The sequence below is a fragment of the Dromiciops gliroides genome, chromosome 4 (genome assembly GCF_019393635.1).
Source record: "Dromiciops gliroides isolate mDroGli1 chromosome 4, mDroGli1.pri, whole genome shotgun sequence".
NCBI lineage: Eukaryota > Metazoa > Chordata > Mammalia > Microbiotheria > Microbiotheriidae > Dromiciops > Dromiciops gliroides.
In genome coordinates, this window is record NC_057864.1 from 110458253 (window position 1) to 110480859 (window position 22607).

The 22607-nt window shown below is 38.4% G+C and overlaps 1 protein-coding gene across 1 annotated transcript in view; it reads left to right on the plus strand.

Annotated features, from left to right (window-relative positions):
* The window catches only part of HHAT (hedgehog acyltransferase), a 535206-nt gene that overhangs the window by 53655 nt on the left and 458944 nt on the right, over positions 1-22607 (plus strand). Inside the window, exon 4 of the mRNA XM_043999913.1 lies at positions 2798-2865. Coding sequence (XP_043855848.1) covers positions 2798-2865 — 68 coding nt within the window. The remainder of the gene's footprint in view (positions 1-2797; positions 2866-22607) is intronic.

The following is a 22607-nucleotide window of genomic DNA, read 5'->3' on the forward strand; positions in this document are numbered from 1 at the left end:
TCATTTCATCCTGGGAAGGATTGATGAAGAGGATGATGAATTGTTTCAGTGTCAAATTTTATGCTCTGTGTCAGTAAAAGCCCAGAAGCCAGATTTGCCTTAGTTTTGTGCATAAGAGCATTTATGGGGTAAGCTACTATCTTCTGCTCTCTGTAGCAAATGTTGCTGGGGAGTCCTGTCAGAGTACAAGTCTGTGGGCATCTTTAGGAGGTCATCTAGCACAGCATATCCCTGTACAAGAACCCTCTCTACAACACACCTGAAGAATGGTCATCCTGCCTTTGCCCAAAGTCCACCAGTCAGAGGGATCCCACCCCTTGCCTTCTGAGGCATGTTCATTCCTATTTTGGAAAGCTCTAATTGTTAGGAATTTTTTTCCTTACATCAAGTATAATTCTACATCTTTGAAATTTCTACTTTCATTACCCCTGCTTCTACCTTCTGGGGCCAATCAAAACAATCTAATCCCTCTTATACTTCAAATGATTCTTGTGTGGTAAATGTATGAATGGGAAGCACTTTCCTCACCATTTGGCATCTGATTTTCTTTAAATGAAGGTGATTGTGAAATAAATAACAGGCTACACCTTAGAAATGAAAAAGTTCTCACACACAAGGCTTATGTCTCCTAGTTAGATTTGTTGCATATATAACTAAGGTCCATGGGGCTGGAAATGCAAGGTGATATACAGGCCTTTCTGGGACAGGTACATCTTGTTTTGGTGTATAGATTTGGTCAGTTTGTGGGAAGTAATGGCTGACTAAATGGTTTCTCAGATTGCTTATGTATACACACATATGTATATATATACACACACATATATATATATATATTGTGATGTTTAAAATCTAAATGTGGGTCCTAATCTACCCCCACCCCAGTTTTGTAAAATAAGAACAACAAAAGTGCTATTAAAGTTTGTTTATGGACTGAATTTCTGACTTTACTCTCAATTACCCAGAGCTAGTTTCCAGGCTCAAAACTAGATCTGGGGTCTGTGGGTAGGTATCAAGAAGGTCTGTGAACCTGGATTGGGGGAAAATTGTTTTTATTTTCACAAACCTCTAACTGAAATGTCATATTTCCTTCTATTTATTAGTATATGTATTCATAGCAGTTTTAGTAGGACCTGTGACTTTGTCATCGATAGATATCACAGATATTTTTATATCCCATTACAGTTGGAAATTGACTGGAAGTTCAACACCACATGAGTCTTTTCTTTTCAAAGACCACCCCATGGTTTAATGTTCTCATTCAAGTTAAGCAATAGCAGTCTTCACACTGTTGTCTTTTTTTTTTAAGTTACTTTAGCTTGCCTGTATTTTAAGTGTGTTGCTTTATTATTTTATGTTAATAAAAACACATTACTATATCACATACTTATTTTAAAATATTTTGATAATTATATTTCAATATAATTGTTTTATTTTGCAATACCACATATTTTATTTTATACATTTAAACCCATTATTCCAGGAGGTGGCCCACAGATTTTACAAGACTGACCAAAGGGTCTATGACACACACATAAAATACTTAATAATTTCTGCTCTAAAGCAGGGCTTCTCAAACTTTTCCCACTTATGACCCCTTTTTACCAGAGAAATTTTTATGTGACCCCGGGTATATAGTCATATAAAATAGGTATACATAACCTTTTACTGTTGCCACATTTTTCAAGACCGCCAATTCAGTTCAAGACCCACAGTTTAAAAAGCTCTGCTCTAAAGCATACTCTCTTGATAAGAACCACCATCACCACCACCACAATGTATTTTAAGGTTTGCAAAGTAGTTTACAAATACTATCTCATTTGATCCTCACAACAATCCAGGGAGGTAGGTGCTACTGTTATCCCTATTTTACAAATGAAACTGAGGCAGGAAGTGATCCCCCCCCTCCCTGACCCAAGGCTCACACAATTAATAAAGCAGAGACTGGATCCGAACTCAGGTTTTCCTAATTACAGATCCCACACTCTACCTACCGTACTAGCTAGCTATATTGCTGTGGGTACTTTAACATGCACTCAAGGCTTTAGGGGCACTTTGCTGAACCAGCAGACAAGTGCAGGGAGCTAGAATGGTTCATGCAGGCATATGGTATCACCTTGATGCCCTTCCACATCTTTGCCTTCCATCTTGGGTATGGCCTCCATATCACTAAGACCTTCCTAAAATGTGGTGCCCTGAACTGATCTTAGTATTTCAGAATCTGGTAAGTATCAAGGCCTCTTCAGTTTTTAAGGATGAAGGTTGAAGAGGAGGAGTCCCATGGAAGTTGATTAAATCAAGGCTGAAAATGGACTTGTCTACCATACTATTTTTTTCTTTTTTTTGGGGGGGGGGCGAGAAATGAGGATTAAGTGACTTGCCCAGGGTCACACAGCTAGTGAGTGTTAAATGTTTGAGGCCAGATTTGAACTCAGGTCCTCCTGAATCCAGGGCTGATGCTTTATCCACTGCGACGCCTAGCTGCCCTGTACCAGACTCTGTTATCCAAATCAGTCAGACTCCAGATAAGTGAAAGGAGTGACTATTCAATGTTGAGCTTGGAGTCCACATCCACAAAAATTCCTGGATCTGTTTCAGGTGAACTTTTGTCTAGCTAAGTGTCCCCTATGTTGTACCGCTGAAGTTGCTTTTTGAACCCAGGTAAGAATTTATACTTATGTATGTATGCATTTGCACACATTCATACCAACATAGAACAGGTTCTGCTTGCCCAAGGCAAGCTGAGCCAGCCCCCCTTTTAGCCAGAGCTTTGATTAATGGATATTCTTCTTTTTTCCAGCACATGAAAAGGAACTGGACCGAGAGTTTGAGCTGGAGACAGATGCTTTATTTGGAGGATTAAAGAAGGTAAGAGATATAGGGATGGCTGAAAGTCTCTCTTTGTACTCCTGGTTTGAATATTTGGCATCTCCTTTGTTTCCCATGTTATTATTGGTGTATTATTCAGCAGCAAGAATGAAATATCCCTTTTGTTGCCTGAGACATTTAAGTAAACACCCATTTATTAAGCATCTACTACATACCAGACCCTGTTAAAATGCAAGGCAAAACAAACAAAACAAAACAAAACTATCCCTACCTTCAAGGAGCTCACAGTCTATTGGGGGAGGACAATATGCAAATACCTATGTACAAAATTACATACAGGATACAAATATACACAGGATAAATTGGAAATAACCCCAGAAAGAAGGCACTAAGCGTTTAGGGAGATCATGAAAGGCTTCCTCTAGAAGGTGAGATTTTAGCTGTGACTTGAAGGAAGCCAAGGAAGGCGGGAGCTTGAGATGAGGAGGGAGAGAGTTTCAGGAATGGAGGGACATCCAGAGAAAATACCTGGAGTTGGGAGATGGGATGTCTTGTGTGAGGAGGGGGACAATGATACTAGAATTCAGAATACATGGAGGGAAATAAGGTGCAAGAAAATGGAAGAGGTAGAGAAGAAAAAAGTTCCTTTAGTATTCCTTGTAACACTTTGTGTCACCTTTGGGTAGGGAGTCATCTCTATGGTTTGTCCTTGGTGTCCTGTTCTTTTGCTACACAATGGCTCCAACTGTTCCCCCCCGCAACTATTGGTGAATATATACCTATTGTAAAATACATATAGTTGTGTTAAAATTTCTCATTCCTGGTACTTCATCATGTGGAGGTAACCCATGATCTTTTTCTTTTTTTTAGTGAGGCAGTTGGGGTTAAGTGACTTGCCCAAGGTCACACAACTAGTAAGTGTCAAGTGTCTGAGGATTTGAACTCAGGTCCTCCTGAATCCAGGGCTGTTGCTCTATTAACTGTGCCACCTAGCTGCCCCAACCCATGATCTTTTGACTGTGCTAGTGAGTCCTAAATTCTTTTGGATCTACCAGTGTGGAAAAGTGTCAAATAAAGGGCCAGCAGTGGATTATATGTTTGGACTTCACACATTGGAAGTATCCTCTCCCTCCGTTAGCTGGTTCTTTCTAGAACCTGTCTACTGTAAGAAAGAGGCCAAGGCCCAGGCCCAGGCCCATGTCTTCATTCCTCTCCAGGCTCCAGTCTTGATTCTACCAGACATTCTTGACTCTTTCTACAGTTTGATTCTCCTTTCTTCCTCCCACCTCCTTTATCAGTTCCCTTTTTATGTGTTCTCTTATCCCATTAGAATGTAAGTTCTGGGGCAGCTAGATGATGCAGTGGATAGAGCACGGGCCCTGGATTCAGGAGGACCTGAGTTCAAATTCGGCTTCAGACACTTAACAATTACTAGCTGTGTGACCCTGGGCAAGTCACTTAACCCCAATTGCCACACACACACACACACACACACACACACAGAATGTAAGATCCAAGGACTATTTTTCTTCCTGATTGTATGTGTATTCCCAACATTTAACACAGTGCCTGGCATATAGTGCACTTATGGGGTAAGAACTCACCATATGACAAAAACTGCTATGAAACTGGAAAGCAATTTAGCAGAAACTAGGCATAGACTAACATCTCACATCATATATGAAGGTCAAAATGAATAAATGATTTACACATAAAGGGTAATATCATAAGGAAATCAGAGGAGCATGGGAAAAATGTACCTCTGATAGATGGATAAGGGAAGAGTTTATGATGAAAAAAGAGATAGGATCACAGGAAGTAAAATGGGTAATTTTCCTTACATGAAATTAAAAAAAAACTTTTGTACAAACAAAACAAATGAAGTAAAAATTAGAAGGGAAATGGGAAACTGGGAAAGAATTTACAGGAAGTTTCTCTGATAAAGGTCTTATTTCTCAAGTATGTTTGGAACCAAGCCAAATTTATAAAAATAAGCACTATTCCCCAGTTGATAGCCAAAGGGTATGAACAGGCAGTTTTCAGTAGAAAAAATCAAAGCTATCAATGGTCATATGAATGAATGCTCTAAATAACTACTGATTAGAGAAATGCAAATTAAAACAACGATGAAATACCACTTCATACTTATTAGATTGGCTAACATGACAGAAAAGAAAAATGACAACTTCCGGAGGGGATATGGAAAAATTGGGACACTTGTACACTGTTGCTAGAGTTGTGAACCAGTTTAACCATTCTGTTGAACAATTTGGAACTATGCCCAAAGGGCTATAAAACTGTGTATACCCTTTGACCCAGCAGTACCATTACTAGGTCTGTACCTCAGAGATCAAAGAAAAGGGAAACCAGACTTATTAGTATAAAAATGTTTATAGCAGCTCTTCTTGGTGTAAAAAATTGGAAATTAAGGGGATTCCCATAAATTAAGGAATGGCTGAACAAGTTATGGTGTATGACTGTGATAGAATACTATAAGAAATGATGAGCATGATGGTTTTGGAAAAACCTGGGAAGACATGTGAACTCATGCAAAGTGAAGTGAGCAGACCCAGGAGAACATTGTACACAGTAACAACAGTATTGTAAAGATGTTCAACTGTGAAAGATTTAGCTAATCTGATCAAGACAGTGATCTAAGACAGTTTCAAAGGACCCATGATTAAAAATGCTATCCACTTCCAGAGACACAACTGAGGAATTCTGAATGCAGATTGAAGCACACTTAAAAAAACCCCAACTTTCTTTTTCTTCTTTTTTTTGGTGTTTTCTTTTGTAACATGGCTAATATGGAAATATTTTTGCATTACTGCACATGTCTAATTGATATATTGCTTACTTTCTCAAGGGGTAGGGGAGGGGGTGGAAGGGAGAAAATTTGAAACTCAGAATTTAAAAAATAAATGTTAAAAATTTTTACATGTAATTGGGAAATATTTAACAAAATAAATTAAAATATGTTAAAAAATAGATGCTTCTTGACTTGACATGTATGAGAACCAGCCTAACTCAGTTTATAGGTACTTATCACCATAAGGTTGGTCACTTAGTGATGCTTGCTCAAGCATCATCACTATTTAATAAATAATTTTTAAATATAGTCTGCGCAGGGCAGAGTTCAGTGGGACTGTTCTTTCCTTTGCCCTAGATGCTGTGCCTCTGTTGTGAAAATAATCTTCACAAATCTATTTAGTCTATAGATTCTATTTTGGTCACAGCAACTTTTGTTTTGGAGAAAACTCCATATGTGGAGTTCTTTCAGTCTCTCTTGGTGATAGAAACATTATCCCTGGTAAAATATCTTTTTAAAATGCTAAAGAAGAATGTTGTGGTATTTTCAACTTTTGAGAACTGAAAAATCCTACTTAGAATTGTAACATTTATCTTGGTTCCATTTTTGGAAAAGAGGTTGAATTTGATCTAGTTATGATTTGCTCTTTTAAAAGTACCACTTTGATGCCTTTAAAAAAAAATTTTTTTTTTAAGTGAGGCAATTGGGGCTAAGTGACTTGCCCAGGGTCACACAGCTAGTAAGTGTTAAGTGTCTGAGGCCAGATTTGAACTCAGGTACTCCTGACTCCAGGGCCGGTGCTCTATCTACTGCGCCACCTAGCTGCCCCGATGCCTTTTTTATGGGCTGAAGGTGAGCCTGTGCTCTTAAAAGCTATACCAGGGAGAAAATCTTCAGATAGGTCCTACCAAGGACCTTTGAGGAAGCCTGGTGTTGTACCAAATACATATCTGTTGTCTGAGGTTATTCTAATTAAGTGTGGAGAGGCTCATTATTATGTAGACTGTAGGCCTTTGACATCTACTGTGTATATCACAGAAGTGTTGCATTCTGTGTTGGTGGAGGGACTGCTTATGCTGAAGAAATAGATCTTTGAAATGTTGCTATAAGTGTTATTTATCGAATTCAGAAGCAGTAGCCTATACCTTTCTCTGATATACTTAATCTCTTTTAATATGAAATTATTATGTACAATCATAAGATTATAGGAGTATAGATCCTGAGCTGGAAGAGAGGTCATCTTGTCCAACAAGCTCATTTTATAGATGAGGAAACTAAATCTACTGTAGGGAAGTGACTTACCCAGGGTTACATAGGTCATAGGTCAACTAACCAATCAATCAACATTTAAAAAACACCTACTATGGTGCCCAGCATACAAATACAGAGAATGAAAGTGCCTTTACCCAGAAGTGTATTCTATAGTGGGGGGAGGGGGAACAAACAACCCAATGCACATATAAATAAATAGATACAGAAGTGGGATTTAATCTCAAGTCCTTTGATTTCCAAGCCAGGGCTCTTTTCATTGTACCATAACAAAGCAAGGGCCAGATTTACATGGAGCCTTGAGAGCATTTCTGACCTGTGGGATTTCTCACTAAAGCACATGTGACTGTATTCCATGAATGTACTCAGGAAGAGTTGAGTGTAGATTGAAATTCTGTGAGTGCTTTTTAAAGCCCTCTCTAATTCAAGAAGGGATGCTTTGAATCTTTCTATAAAACAAAGAAACTCTTTGTAATACAATTAATCATCCCTTAATTTAACTATTTTTGTTACTTTTTATTTTCCTGTGGATTTCTTTAAAATGGGGCACTGCTGTGCCAAACTGCAGACATCTCTGGGGTTAAATACACTTATCCAGTTCTGTTTTGGGCATTTAAGAAAACAGATGAATGAATGAATGAATGAATGAATGAATGAATGAATGAATGAATTAAAAAAAAACATTTAATGAGTGCTTACTATGTACAAAGTACTATGCTAAGTACTGGGGATATAAAATGAAAAGCAAGAAGGTCCCTGCTCTTAAGAATCTCACATTCAAATGGAGGAGACAACACATGTAAGAGGTTTCAGCAACAAGTCATCTGGAAACATCCTATGGTCCTTAGGGTTCAGTGGCAAAGCAGATGGTCATTCATCTTTGAGGTCATTTTGACTGCTAAAAGTCTATCTGTTTCTGATGTTGAACCATTTGACAATGCCAAGGACTTCTTGGGTGGTGAGGACTTTCCCAAATATTTAGTAATTCTGGGGACTGAGAAGTAAGGGGCTTCAGCATTAGCAGAAATATTTGTTAGGTTGCATCTCAACAGACATTACTTGAAGGGATAATGGCAGTGGGACTGGTCTGGAAGCTGGATTGGGAGATTGTTGGTGTGGGAAGTATAGTTACTCCTGGTTGATGGTTGGTTACAATTAGTAAACAGATGGTGGGGGCAGTGGCAAGGAACATCGGTTCCCTTGTCCCCAGTGATTGCTTCCTTTAGTGATGCCTTCTGGGACTAGATGGGAAGCAAGGCCAGAGGTGCTTCTATTTTCAATGCTCTAGGATACAGGTTCCTCGACTATCTCCACTGGGGTGTGGTGTGAGGTGTTGGTTTGACTTGCCTGGCACGTACTGTCTCCTTTCTTTTTTTGTTTTGTTAAAGAGAAATCAAACAGCAAATCTGAAACAAAACTCTCAGGTACTCTGGCTTAAAGTATTTGTCTTAGCAACACAAATTTGAGTGTGTACTTATTTTTATTCAACAGAAAAAAATAGTGTCATAACTCAGAAATGTTAGAGAAAATTTCCTCATATTTTCCAGGGGAAAAGACAAACAACCAACCCCCTATTTAAGGTCGACTGGATTATGAGACTTTCATCTGAAAGGAGACATTTTTGAGCTTGTTGTGAGAACCTGGATTTAGGAGAGGAGAAGGTCAGGACCCAACAAGTTTTGGAAACCACCGCTGATTTCATTTTCAAATTAAGAGGCTTGGGCGCTCCTTTGTCCTGTTGCCTCAGGACAGAGGAATGTGCCTCCTGACATACTGCCAATTCTCAGCTCTCATTCTGTTACTCCTCACCAAAGAACCTGTCCAGAATGGGATGGCTTAATAGTGCAAACCTACAATATCAGTTCTTTGGGTAGAGGGGCCTAAAACTCATATCCTTGGTGCTTTGTACCTTTGTGGAAAAATAAATATGGTTCATGGATCCCAGACACCTGTTTCATTATGCTTTAGAAAAGTTCATTCACTCATCCATTCACTCACCAAATAGTCTCTGAGAAAGTTTATAATATAGCACTGTGTTGTGTGCTGTGTGTGTTCAAAGAGATATAGGCAGAGATCCACTGACATCTGTAAAAAGTTGTTAGAATAGTTAAATAGCAACATAAGACAACAATACAAGTGATATCCCAAGTTGGTAATTGTTAATACAGAAGATAAGTACCATGTGAGTGGAGAAGAGGAAGAGATCACTGTGTTCCACAGTGTGGACTGGTCAGGAAGGTTCACAAAAGACAGAACACGAACTGAACCTTGAAAAATGGGTAGGGATTTGGATAGGCAGGGGACATTCCAGAGGGGAACAAGATGAGCAAAAGTACAAAGACTGGCACACAGAAGGGGCATTCTGGGAACAGTGAGGCAAGATCAGTCTGGCTCAAGTGGAGTTTTTGTAAGGCAGAGGTAGATTGGAGCCAACAACGTTCCTCCCTGCTCCCTGGCAAATATTCCTGCTTTTTGGGAATATGATTTTGAGAGAATCTGTCACGATTCAGGAAAGGTCTCCTGTTTTGAAGCCTGGTGGTTTTGAGGGGCTATGGATTGGCTGTCCTTGCCAAGAAAGCTGTGTGTGGCAGGGGAACTTGAGTAGCTGAGAGAGCTATCAGGATACTCTTTGGACTTCATATGGCCTGAATTCTGCATCCAGTTTTTTCGTTTTTTCCAACATCTGCCTTTTTTTTAAAAGGCTGTGTGAGGGCAAACACTTTGTACCCCAGGCTTCTGGCTGCATCCTGGAGCTGTGGCGTTTTCTGGAAGTTGTGTTATGCTAAGGGAGGGGGTGGTGAGGATGGGCAGTGTCTGGAATGGTGTGAGCCAGATGCCTTTTCTGATTAATATCATCAACTCCTTTTGTGCTTGGCATTTTCCCTTTTCTCCCCTGACTTCTGAACCACAGGGGACTCTTCTCTTGATGGAAAATTTTAAACACATATATCTTGTTTTATGGAAGAAATGTATTCATTTGTAAAGGGTTATGGTCAACTTACCTGTCATTGTGGGAGAAGTTGTCTCTGAGCTGAATTTTTGCATATGGCAGCCTACTTCTCCAGCTTTGTTTTAGGGTCATAGGATCGTGACTAGAGCTCAAAGGTAGCTCAGAGGCTATCCAGTCCCCCCCCCCCACTCCCTCCCATTTGACAGAGGAGAAACTGAGGTCCAGAGAGACTGATTGAATTCTCCAAGGTCATACAGGAAGTAAGTAACAAGGCTAGAATTTGAATTTTGGTCCTTTCTGCTGCAACAACTTTATTCTAATTCTCTGACTTGCCATCAGTGCTTTTTAGTGACACTAACCCTCGAGTTTTATATTCCTTTTATCTCCCTGTTTTAAGGGCCATCAGATTTAAAACTGGAATGAGTTTTTTTTTGACATCATTTAGTCTAATCCTCTAATTTTACAGATGAGGAAACTGGGGATCAGAAAGGGTAAATGATATACCAAAATTCACGAAGGTTGTAAAATGATGGAGCATCCTTGGACACCAAATCAAGAATTCTTTTCCACTGTGTAACACTGCATCCCTAGGAGTCAGGAATTAATGAAGTATAAACAAATATTTTAAAGCATATGGAGGCTGCTATTTAAAAGTCTCTTTAAAGCTTTTTATAAGCTATAGAATTGAGTAATATAAATAATAACCTCCTAATTTATCTTTTAATTCTAAATTTTCCTGTAGTGGTTTTGCTTTGTTATTTATTTATTTAATTAATTAAAAACAGTTTTTTGACAGGGCAATGAGGGTTAAGTGACTTGCCCAGGGTCACACAGCTAGTAAGTGTCAAGTGTCTGAGGCAGGATTTGAACTCGGATCCTCCTGAATCCAGGGCTGGTACTTTATCCATTTTGCCACCTGGCTGCCCCCTGGCTGCCCCCTTTTGTTTTGCTTTTTAAATTGAGGCATACCTGTACAGAAAAATTTTTCTAGTAATAGAATTAGAGCTGGTCTTTCCTTTCTTTTTTAATTAAACATTTTTATTTAAAGTTTTGAGTTCCCCTCCCTTCCTTCCCTTCCTCCTCCCTAAGGCGGTAAGAAATCAGATATAGGTTTAACATGTGCAATTATGAAAAAAAATTCCATATTAGTCATTTTGTATAAGAAGAGTAGAATAAAAAGAAAAAAGTGAAAGGTGAAAAATAGCATACTTCAGTCTATATTTAATCAACATAATTTCTTTCTCTGAAGGCAGATAGTATGCTTTATTATTAGACCTTTAGGATTATCTTGCATTATTGTACTGCTGAAAATAGCTAAGTCATGCACAGTTCTTCATCAAACAATATTGCTATAATGTATAATGTTCTCCTGATTCTGTTCACTTCACTATGCATCAGATCATGTAAGTCTTTCTAGGTTTTTCTGAAATCATCCTGCATTTCTTTTGTGCCTGGTATTTTCCGTTCTCTCCTCTGACTTCTGAGCCACAGGGGAGAAGCTCTTCTCTTGATGGAAAATTTTAAACACATATATCTTGCTTTGTGGAATAAATGTATTCATTTGTAAAGGGTTGTGGTTAGGCCACCTGTTGTATCTGAAATCCACCTCCATTTCTTATAGCACAATAGTATTCCATTACAATCATATACCACAACTTGTTTAGCCATTCCCCAATTGGTGGACATCCCTTTGATTTCCAATTTTCAGCCACCACAAAAAGAGCTGCAATAAATATTTTTTGCACAAATAGGTCCTATGCTCCTTTTTTTGATGTCTCTTCAATATAAACCCAGCAGTGGTATTCCTGGATCAAAGGGTATGCACAGCCTTATAGCCCTTTGGGAGTAGTTCCAAATTGCTCTCCACAATAGTTGGATCAGTTCACAACTCCACCAACAGTGCATTAGTGTCCCAGTTTTCCCACATCTCCTCCAACATCCCAAATTTTCCTTTTTTTGTTATATTAGCCATTCTGATAGGTACCTCAGAGTTGTTTTAATTTGCATTTCTCTGATGAATAGTGATTTAGAGCATTTTTTTCATACAACCAGAGATAGCTTTGATTTCTTTCTCATGTAAGATTTTGTAAACATTCATTTAAAATTTTTGTTTCAAATTCTCTTTTCCCCACTTGCCCCTCCCCCACCCCTTGGGAAGGCAAGTGATACATCAATTAGACATGTGAAGTTATACAAACATTTTTATATCAGCCATGTTCCAAAGCACACACATACATGCAAAGAAAAATAATTTTTAAAAATATGCTTTAATCTGTACTCAGAGTTTATCAGTTCTCTCTGTGGAGGTGAATAACATCATGGGTCTCTTGGAATTGTCTTGGGTCATTGTCTTGATCAGAGTAGCTAAGTCTTTCACAGTTGAGCATCCTTTCAATATTGCTATCACTGAATACTGTGTTCTCCTGGTTCTGCTCACTTTACTTTGCATGAGTTCATATAAATCTTTCCAAGATTTTTTGAAACCATCATGCTTATAATTTCTTATAGCATAATATTCCATCGCATTCATATACCTCAACTTGTCCAACTGTTCTCCAATTGAAGGGTATCCTCTCAGTTTCCAATTCTTCCCCACCACAATAAGAGTTGTTATGAATATTTTTTATACAAATAAGTCTATTTTCCCTTTTCTTTCATCTCTTTGGGATACAAACCTACAAATGGTATTGCTGGGTCAAAGGGTATGCACAGATTTATAGCTCTTTAGGTATAGCTCTAAATTGTTCTTCAGAATAATTAGACTAGTTCACAACTCCACCAACAGTATATGAGTGTCCCAATTTTTTCACATCCCCTCCAGCATTTTGTCATTTTCCTTTTTCTGTCATGTTAGCTAATTTGAAAGGTGTGAAGTGATATCTCAGAGTTGTTTTTTTTTTTTTCAGAGTTGTTTTAATTAGGGCTGTTTCTAGACTCCAGAGAATGAAAAACATTCCTTTGTGATTCAGTTGGATAAAGGAATTTCTTTGAATAGAAAGCATATATTCTTTTAAACTTGTGAAATTTAGCCTGCAGAAGTTACCTCAATAGCTCCCTTCATGCAATCTTCCCTAATTCAGTGCCTTAGAACTACAGGAAACTCAGTTTTACTTCTTGTTACTTGACAGATTTTTTTAAAATTCCATGAGTAAGAAATGAGGATTGGATGTATTCTCTACCTCTAGGCAGGGCTACAATAAATTATGTCAAGCTTCCAGGATTCTAGTGTTTTCACAGGGTCCGAGTGACTTTGTGGGGCAAGTCAAGGCAGTAATGAGAGCTTCATATTAGAGTGCCAAGTCTTCAATTTGGTTTTATTCTTTGAAGATAAGAAGAACTGGTCGAATTTTTATTTTTTGAGGTCCCAGTAGAACTATCCTCAGATAAAAGGCACAACTTGTGGGTAGCCGACCTCCATGAGAATTACTAAATAAACTTTACTCATGCCCTGTGGATCATGTCCAAGATCCTCACCCTAACTTCAAAGCCCTTCCCTACAGTGCCCTGGACTACCTCAGATTCTTCAGCCCACTCTATGCCCTTGCCTGCCTTTTCTGTTCCAATTGCTCCAAATCACTTGTCCTGTATCCACTTGTCCCATTCTTGCCTTTGAACCCTTTCCAAAACAGCACCGATTTACCTGACACATACTTTTCATTTGCCAAGGGTTATATCTCTGTTCTTAAAACCTCACTTCCTCTATGAAGCTTTCTAAGATTTGATGGCTTCCTTTGTCCAGTCCTGTCCAGGGTAGACTTGGGGAACCCCTATAAAATACTCTTTTCCCTCACTAAGTGCAGATAATTTTGGAAGAACCTCATGGAAGGGAACAGTCATTATTTTCATTTCAGTGCAAATAAATGAATGTGCATCTTGAGCATCTCAGTTAAGGAAGAAAGGAAAGAAACAAGCATACTTTGTGCCAGCCACTGAGCTAAGGACTTTCCAAATATTGTCTCATTTGATCCCCACAACCCTGGGAGATAGGTAATATTTTTATCCCCATTTTACAGTTGAGAAAACTGAGGCAAATAGAGCTTAAGTTACTTATCCAGGGTCACATAACTAGTATGTGTCTGAGGCTAGATTTGAACTCTGGTTTTCCTGATTCCAGGCCCATTTATCTCTTTGATTTAGTTAAACTAAGAGTCACAGATGTTAGAGTTCAATTTGGATCAGAAGGCTTGAATTTAATTCTGGCTCTGCAGCATAACAATGATGGGGACCTTGGGCAAATTACTCCCCCTCTCTGAGACTCACTTTCTTCATCTGTAAAATAAGATATTGAGTTTAGATGTGATTTATCGAAGGCCCCTTCCTTAATCTTAATTCTATGGTTCTCCCTCCTCACTTCTATCTTGGAACTTTTAGCACTCTTGAATGCTCAGTTCAAGAGCTACTCCTTATAGAAGAACTTTCTTTCCCTCCTTGCCTATTAAATGTTTATTCAGCACCTATTATGTGCAAGTTGGTGGGCCAGGTGAAAATGTCTCCCTTCTATGAAACAATTTTACAGGCTAGTTTCCCTAAATTTTCGGCTTAATCACACAGAGACAAGTACTCTGTTTGACATTCAAAGCCTTTCATAATCATAGCTCCTTCCTCCCTCTTCAGTCTTCTTACTCATTACATTGTAGTCATCTTGCCCTTAGAAGATCTTTCTTAATTCCCCCATTGCTAGTACTTCCCCTTTCCCCAAGTAGCTTTATTTTCTAAATATTTTTAAAAACAGGGACTTGTGTACCTGTTACTTCTCTACAGAAGGAAAATTCTTGAGGACTAGGGACTTTTGTTTTTGCCTTTGAATGCCAAGCACCTTGTACAGTTCTTGGCACATAGTAGGTAATTTTAAATGAGAGAATGATAAAAGTCCAAGGGTATGAGAGAGAGTGAGCTGCAGAATGGGTAGAACTAAAAAGAAGAGATGCAAATGGGGTCATCCAATGAGAGTCTGTATGAATTGGGCAGGGGTGGGGGGAGTGTGATATGATAGTGTCCTGCAGGAGAACTGAGCTCTCCTCCCTTCTGGGGCTTATCATTTATTTTTCCCAGAACATGAACATTTTCCTGTTAATGAATTGATTCAACTTAAAGATATGCAGTCATTTATTTTTTTTTGTTTAAATCGCCCTTCAGCCACCCCATTGCCAAGTTCTGCTCTACATCTTGAGATTTCATTTTGGGAGATATCCTATTCTCATATGTAACTCATTCATTTTCTTAGATTGGATTACTTCTTTTTTTGTTTTGTTTTTGTTTTTTGTTTTTATTTAATTATAAAAGTATTTTATTATTTTCCAGTTACACATAAAAATAGTTTTCAAAATTTGTTTTCATAAGATTTTTAGTTCCAATTTTTTCTCTCCCCTTCCCTTCCCTCCCCCCTCCCAAAGACATAAAGCAATCTGATATAGGGTATATATGTACAATCACATTAAACACATTTCTGCATTAGTCATATTATGAAAGAAGAATCAGAACAAAAGGGGAAAACCTCAAAAAAAGAGAAAAAACAACAAAAAGGTAGAAACAGTATGGTTCAATCTGCATTCATAATCCACAGTTCTTTGTTTCTGGATGTGGAGAACATTTTCTATCATGAGTTCTTTGGAATTGTCTTGGGTCATTGCACTGCTGAGAAGAACCAAGTCTATCACAGTTGATCATCACACAATGTTGTTGGTACTGTGTACAATGTTCTCCTGGTTCTGCTCACTTCACTCAGTATTAGTCCACTTAAGTCTTCCCAGATTTTTCTGAAATCTGCCTGCTCATTATTTCTTACAGCACAATAGTATTTCATTACATTCATATAACACAACTTGTTCAGCCATTCCCCAGTTGATGGGCATTCCCTTGATTTCCAATTCTTTGCCATCACAAAGAGAGCTGCTATAAATATTTTTGTATATGTGGGTCCTTTTCCCTTTTCTATGATCTCTTTGGGATAGAGTGGTATTACTGGGTTAAAGGGTATGAACAGTCCCATAGCCCTTTGGGCACAGTTAATTGGATTACTTCTGAAGCTTGACTAATCTGTTCCATTTATTTTGGTTTCTTATTAGCTTGTTGATTTACCATTTCAAAGGATAAAATTTGCTGTACTTGTCCCCAAATTCTGGAACTTTGGGGCTTCCTAAGCACTGTGACTGTATATAGGGTTCTGAGGAAGATGAGGGAGGGCCCAGGCTTGAGCCAATCAATTAACAAGTATTTATTTATTTTTCATGTATTTATTTATTCACGCACCCACCCACCCATTTATTTGTTTGTTTATATTTTTTATTTATCTATTTGTTTATTTGTCTATTTACTCATTCATTCATTCATTTATTTGTTGTTAATGGTATTTCATTTTTTTCTAATTACATGTAAAGATAGTTTACAACATTCATTTTTGAAGGTTTTTGAGTTCCAAATTTTTCTCCCTCCCCCTTCCCTTCCTCCCCTCTCCCCAAGACAGCAAGCAATCTGATATAGGTTATACAGTACAATCATATTAAACATATTTCCACACGAGTCATATTGTGAAAGAAGAATCAGAACAAAAGAGAAAAACCATAAGAAAGAAAAAATAACAAAAAAGTGAAACCAGTGTGCATTCAGACTCCATAGTTCTTTTTTCTGGATGTGGGGAGCATGTTCCATCATGAGTCTTTTGGAATTGTCTTGGATCACTTTATGGCTGTGAAGAGCTAATTCTATCCCAATTGACCATCACACACTTTAACAAGTATTTATTAAGCTTTGTGTTAGTGTACTAAGTGCTGGGGACACAAGAACTAAGATTGAAACAATCCCTACTTGCAATGAACTTATGTTATAATGGGGAAGGCAAGAAGTACATATAAAACTCTACAGTATAAATATATAGTTAATAAATATGCACACAGATATACACACACAAGGAGTTAAATATAAGATATTTTGGTAGGGAAGGCTCTAGCAGTTATGGGGGGGAGAATAAAGAAAGGCTTCATGCAGAAGACAGTAGCATATGAGATGCTTCTTAAAGGAAGAGAAGGACTCTGTGAAGGAGAGGTAAGAAGGTTTTTCATTCCAGGTCTAGAGGGCCACCATTGCAAAGTCACTTGGACTGGAAGGAGTTTGGCTCAATTGAGTGAATGAAAGGGCATAATATACAATGGAACTGGAAATATTGGTTGGAGCTATGTTGTGCAGGACTTTGAAAATGAATCAGAGAGGGGCAGCCAGGTGGCGCAGTGGATAGAGCACCGGCCCTGGAGTGAGGAGGACCTGAGTTCAAATCCGGCCTCAGACACTTAACACTTACTAGCTGTGTGACCCTGGGCAAGTCACTTAACCCCAATTGCCTTACAAAAAAAAGAAAAGAAAGGAAAATGAATAAGAGAATATATTTTATCATAAAGATAATAGGAGTCACTGAAGTGGTTTGAAGAGGGGAGTCACAAGATCAAATCTGCACTTAAGAAAAATTACTTTGCAGCTCTCAGAGAGGCTAAAGTAAGGAGAGACTTGAGTCAGGGTGACCAATGAGGAGGCTGTTGTAAAAACCTAGGCCAGAGGTGATGTGGGCATGAACTAAGGTGTTAGCTCTGTGGGTTCTGACAGGGGATCTGATGAAAGAGATGTAGAAGTAGAGCCAGAAGAATTTGGCAGCTAATTGGATATGTGGAGTGAGGAAGAATGAGGAATCCAGGATAATATCAGGATTATGAATCTCAGACAGTGGAGGCATGGTGGTACCTTTGGCAAAAATAGGGAAGTTTAGAAGAGGAATTGGTTTAGGGGAAAGATAGTAAATTCAGTTTTAGGGTTGTTGAATTTTAAATGTTTTGGGGATGTCCAGTTTGAAAGGTACAATAGATAACTGGTGATGCAATAAAGTGCATGGGTAAGACTAGGGTTCTCAAAGTGCAACAACAATAAATGGAGGGGCAGGAACTAGAAAATTCAGAAATTGAGGAGGAAAGAGTAGGGCAGGGTAATGGATATGGTGAACTTATGACCAGTCAGCTTTGCTTTACTATCATAATTGCCTAGGCTTCTACACTTGTGTACATGCTGCCAGTGTAATCACATTCTTACCACTTTTGTAGGTATAGATATCTATCTATTTCTATCCCTGATAAATGGCCTAGCATACCTAGTATGGGCTAGTACACAGACATGTTTATATGAGTAATTATGGTATTTCTCTAGCCCACATTTCTCCATCGTTTTGTCTTTTGTCTTATGGCATATATTTTTATTAGCAATATTTAATTTTCTCTGTTCCTTCAATTGCTATTGTGAAAATATTGTAGGTTCTGGGATTTTCAGTGGCTTGTGGGAACAATGGATGGAAGATTTTAATTTGAGAGATTTAGAAAATTGGGGATTTGTGGTTTTCATCAGAGAGGCAGCCTGGAATAATGGATAGGGAGCTAGCCTTGGAGTAAGGAAAACATGTCTAACCCCTGCTTTTGATACAGTCCTCTAAGATTTTAAGTTGCTAAGCAGGTGCAGATTTGCTTCCATAGGAATTTCCTATGCCAATGAAACCACAGATATTGTCCAAAACAATGGTTGCCATAGGCATGGATGACAAGTATATGGAAATCCAAAAAGTGATTGGGTCTCAAGGAAAAAGGGGGGAAGCCACCTCAAATAGCTCTAACACATCAAGGAACCACAGTCCCTTGGAATGTTGACTTGGAAGGGACCTAGGTAGGTCTAGCCTACAATATTCAAGCAAGGGACATATTATTTTCCTCATTTTATAGACAAATCAGAGTGTTTTCTTGTATATGTAGTAGATCTTCCACTAAAGGAGTGATGTGACCATCACTATTCATTTCCTTTCATTCTAATGATTCCTGTACATGTCTTGACAAAAATCCTCCATAGGGAAGTCACCAAACTTGTTTACTCTTTTGATTTTATTATTTCAGTGAATATTTCTCACCCCCACCACTCCATGAATGGTTAGATGGCTCTTCTTGCATACATCACAGATTTGTGATTTCATAAGTGGGTATCCTCTTTCTAACCCTCCTAAGTTTCATCCTCTTTGCATCGTAGGAAATGGTTTTCCTGAGTTGCTATGACCAAAAAGTTCACCACTCTGCATTAAAACTGGACCTCTCTGAACTGAGCTAGTCAGGTCTTTGGACAATAGGCATATACAGTATCTTTCAGAGCTGGTATTTGGAACTTTGCCTGCTTAGGATCTGTCTACAGGGGCTTGTGTTCTATGGGCAAAGTCTTTGAGAATCTAGTATCACCTTGATGAAATATGGGAAGCAGATGTCAGCAGGGGATTTTTCCTTAATTAAGGATGCAAAAATAAACCAAATTGTGATAATTTAGTAATATAGTCTACCTTATAGAATAGGAGAAAAACTTATATCAATGACTTATTTTTGGAGATGTCTCTCTATCTAGTTCTGGAAGGAAGTACAGTGGCCACTGATAGACTTTATCTTAATATTTGTAGGCAAGGGAGCTTTGACTTACTCCATTTTGAACCTGGGTCAGTTCACTTCTTAGCCTAATAACCTCCTTCTACCCCAACCTTTTGGGGGCTCATTGATGCTAGACTTATGGTTCAAGTGATCTAACAGCCTTATCTCCCCAGTAGCAGCGATTATGGGCATGATCAAGGTGAGTTAATTTTGGGTTACAACAAAAGCAAAATGAATATCTGTTTCACGAAGGGAAAGGACTAGGTCTGAAACATAAGAGAGGGGAGAAATAGAATTTTCTAGGAGGTAGACATCCTTCCTCACGATTAGGAAATGGCTATGGTATCAATTAAATTTTGATCTTAAACTTTTCCCATCTAGGGGTCAGGCCCAAGAAGAGCTAAGAATGTATAAGGAATTAATAGGATTCTAGAACCTGTGATCCAGAGCTGTAGTAAACCTCAGAATCTATCTAGGACCATCCCTGAGTTTTACCATTGAAGAAACAAACCCAATAATGTTAAGTTAGTTGGCCAGGGTCACAGAAGTAGCTGTGAGTAATTATAATATGAAAGAAGTCTATGTGTTTCTAAAATGCAAATGATAGAGCCCAAGGAGTAGGTGAGAGTCTTTTTCCAGACATCATATGTTGGGGAAAATCTACCAGGAAGGTGGCTTAACTTGGGACTCTAGACAGGGATGGAGGATAAACTAATGGTATATAGAAAAGCACTGCCTTGTGAGGCTGATTTATGCTTTTACAAGAATGTGTGTTTGTTTGATGCAGTTCAAGAATCCAGATGATTTTATCTAACTAGTACTAATCAAAACTCTGAATAACCATTGTCCTGAAATTCCTCACCATATAATAAAAACATGTTCCAGTTAGCTTGGACTCTTGCAAGAATAGAAAGGAAATGGGACTAGAGGAAGTTGAGATGCCACAGGCACTGTCTTAGAAGGTAGAGACTGACCCCTTGTGGACTTTTAGGTGATAGCTGCTCTAAAAGAGAACCCAGAGATGGAGGCACGTAGAATTGTCCTTGTTTTCTCCTAGAATTCTCTGATCTTCCCAAATAATCTTCCCCAACCCCTCTGAAGTTTTAATTGATGTGTTTTTGTTATATGACTGCATATCCAGGCTGTCATCTTTGTTGTCATTGTCGTTGTCATCACCACCACCACCACCATTATCATCACCATTGATTTGGAATTGGAAGAGGGCAACTAGGATGAGGATGTAGTGCCAGGCATGAAATGCAGGAAAACTCATCTTCCTGAGTTCAAATCTGACCTCAGACATTTACTACCTCTGTGACCCTGGGTGAGTCACTTAACCCTGTTGGCCTCAGTTTCCTCATCTGTAAAATGAGCTGGAGAAGGAAATGGCAAGCCACTCTAGTATCCTTGCCAAGAAAACCCCAAATAGGGTCATGAAGAGTCAGACACAACTGAAAAATGACTCAACAATAACAACAAAAGAACTGGGAAAAGCCTCAAGAGTTATTTAGTCCAATGCTTTCATTTTAAAGACAAGGAAACTAAGACACAGGATCACACATCTAGTAGTAAATGATAAAGCTGGGTTTGGAACTAGGACCTCTGACTCCAAATGTAGAATTCTTTCTGTTGTACCATGAAGACTGTCTATATAATCCATTTGTGATCACATACCATAATGTGCCATTTATACATTATCTCTTTGTTGTTGTTGTTGTTGGTGGTGGTGGTGGGTAATGACTTTCTCAAAGATGTACCATTTTTACTGAAGTTTCCAGTCAGTCAATAAAATCAGACAAAATGCATTCATTAAACACCTACTATGTGTCAGGTATTGTGCTAAGCCTTTGGGACAAGGTTGAGTTAATGGAAAGACTGATGGATTTGGATTTAGATTTGGTATACTTGGGTTCAAATTTTAGCTCTGACTTGTACTGGTTACATGACTAGGAATGGGCATAAATCTCAGAGCATCAGTTTTTTCATCTGTAAAATGGGAATGATACTTGCTCTTCCCACTTCACAAGCTCATTAGAATAAAATCACTTTGAGTACCCTAAAGTGCTACATCAATGTGAAATTATTATTATTATTATTATTTCCTCAAAAGGAATTCTTCTCTTCTTTTGAGGATAAGAGTGGCCCATCCCCTGTGGCAGAAGAGCTTGTTCTCTTCCAAACCAACTCCACTGAGCATCTGATGTGGCATTGGGAATTGAGGACCACTGTCACTTTTGTTCTGTGTCCCTAGAGATTATTCTGGTTTTCCTGCTGTAGCTGTTATCATCCTTGCTGCCTGAAGAGAGAGAAGATTAAGAAACTGTTTGAACTGGGTGTGTGTGAATTTTTAGCTTGTCCTTATTAGCAGAAAATTGGATTTTATCCTGCTGTGACCTTTCATGGAGGTGCTGTTCAACAGCGGTCAGGATTCTGCCTCCTCCAATGAGCCCTTCCCCTCAGAGAGAATAGAGGCTACAGGGCTACCAGATGTGAGGATGATTAGGAAGGAGAGGAAGATTGATTGACACCCAGGGAGCTTGAGATATGTCTCTGTCTGTCTCTCTGAACACATACATATATATATAACTTCATTTATGCATGTATGTATAGACATTTAATATATGTTATATTTGATATATACACATACTTGATAAATAGATTTGATACAGTTTAATATACATGCATATATTTGATATATATAGTTTGACATACATATATACAAATAGATATGCATATTTATAAACTATATGTATACACACATGCACAAATATACTTATATAATTCTAGCTCTTTATAGCTACACCTTGATTTGGCTCTCTTGTCTTATTCTAGTTAAATTTATTACTTTTTTTTTTCAATTTTTTAAACATTTGACTATTAAGATCCCCCTGAGGTTGTCTGTGTGACCAAGGCATCTATGAGCCAGTTAACACCACAGTTATTACCATTTTTGTCATGTTCCCTGACCAGTTATGATACAGGGCTTATCAGCTATTCATTACTTTGTCCCAGCCATGTGAGAATTAGACTTGTTCTTCTTTCCTCTAGAGGACAGAAGAGAAGCCATGGGTAAGTGCCACAGGGAAGCAAGATGTAAGCTAAATATATGGAAAATATTTCCTAACAACTATCTAGAAATAGAATGAGTTATCCTAGGAGGTAGTGAGTTTCCCTTTACTGGAGATCCTTTGATGGGGGTGGGGGAGAGCTTTATGAATACTTTGTGGAGTTGTTGTAGGAGTACTCATTCAGGTATGGCTTGGATGAAATGACTTCCACACTCCTACCCAACCCTTACATTTGGGTAGTACCATTGAAAATGGGA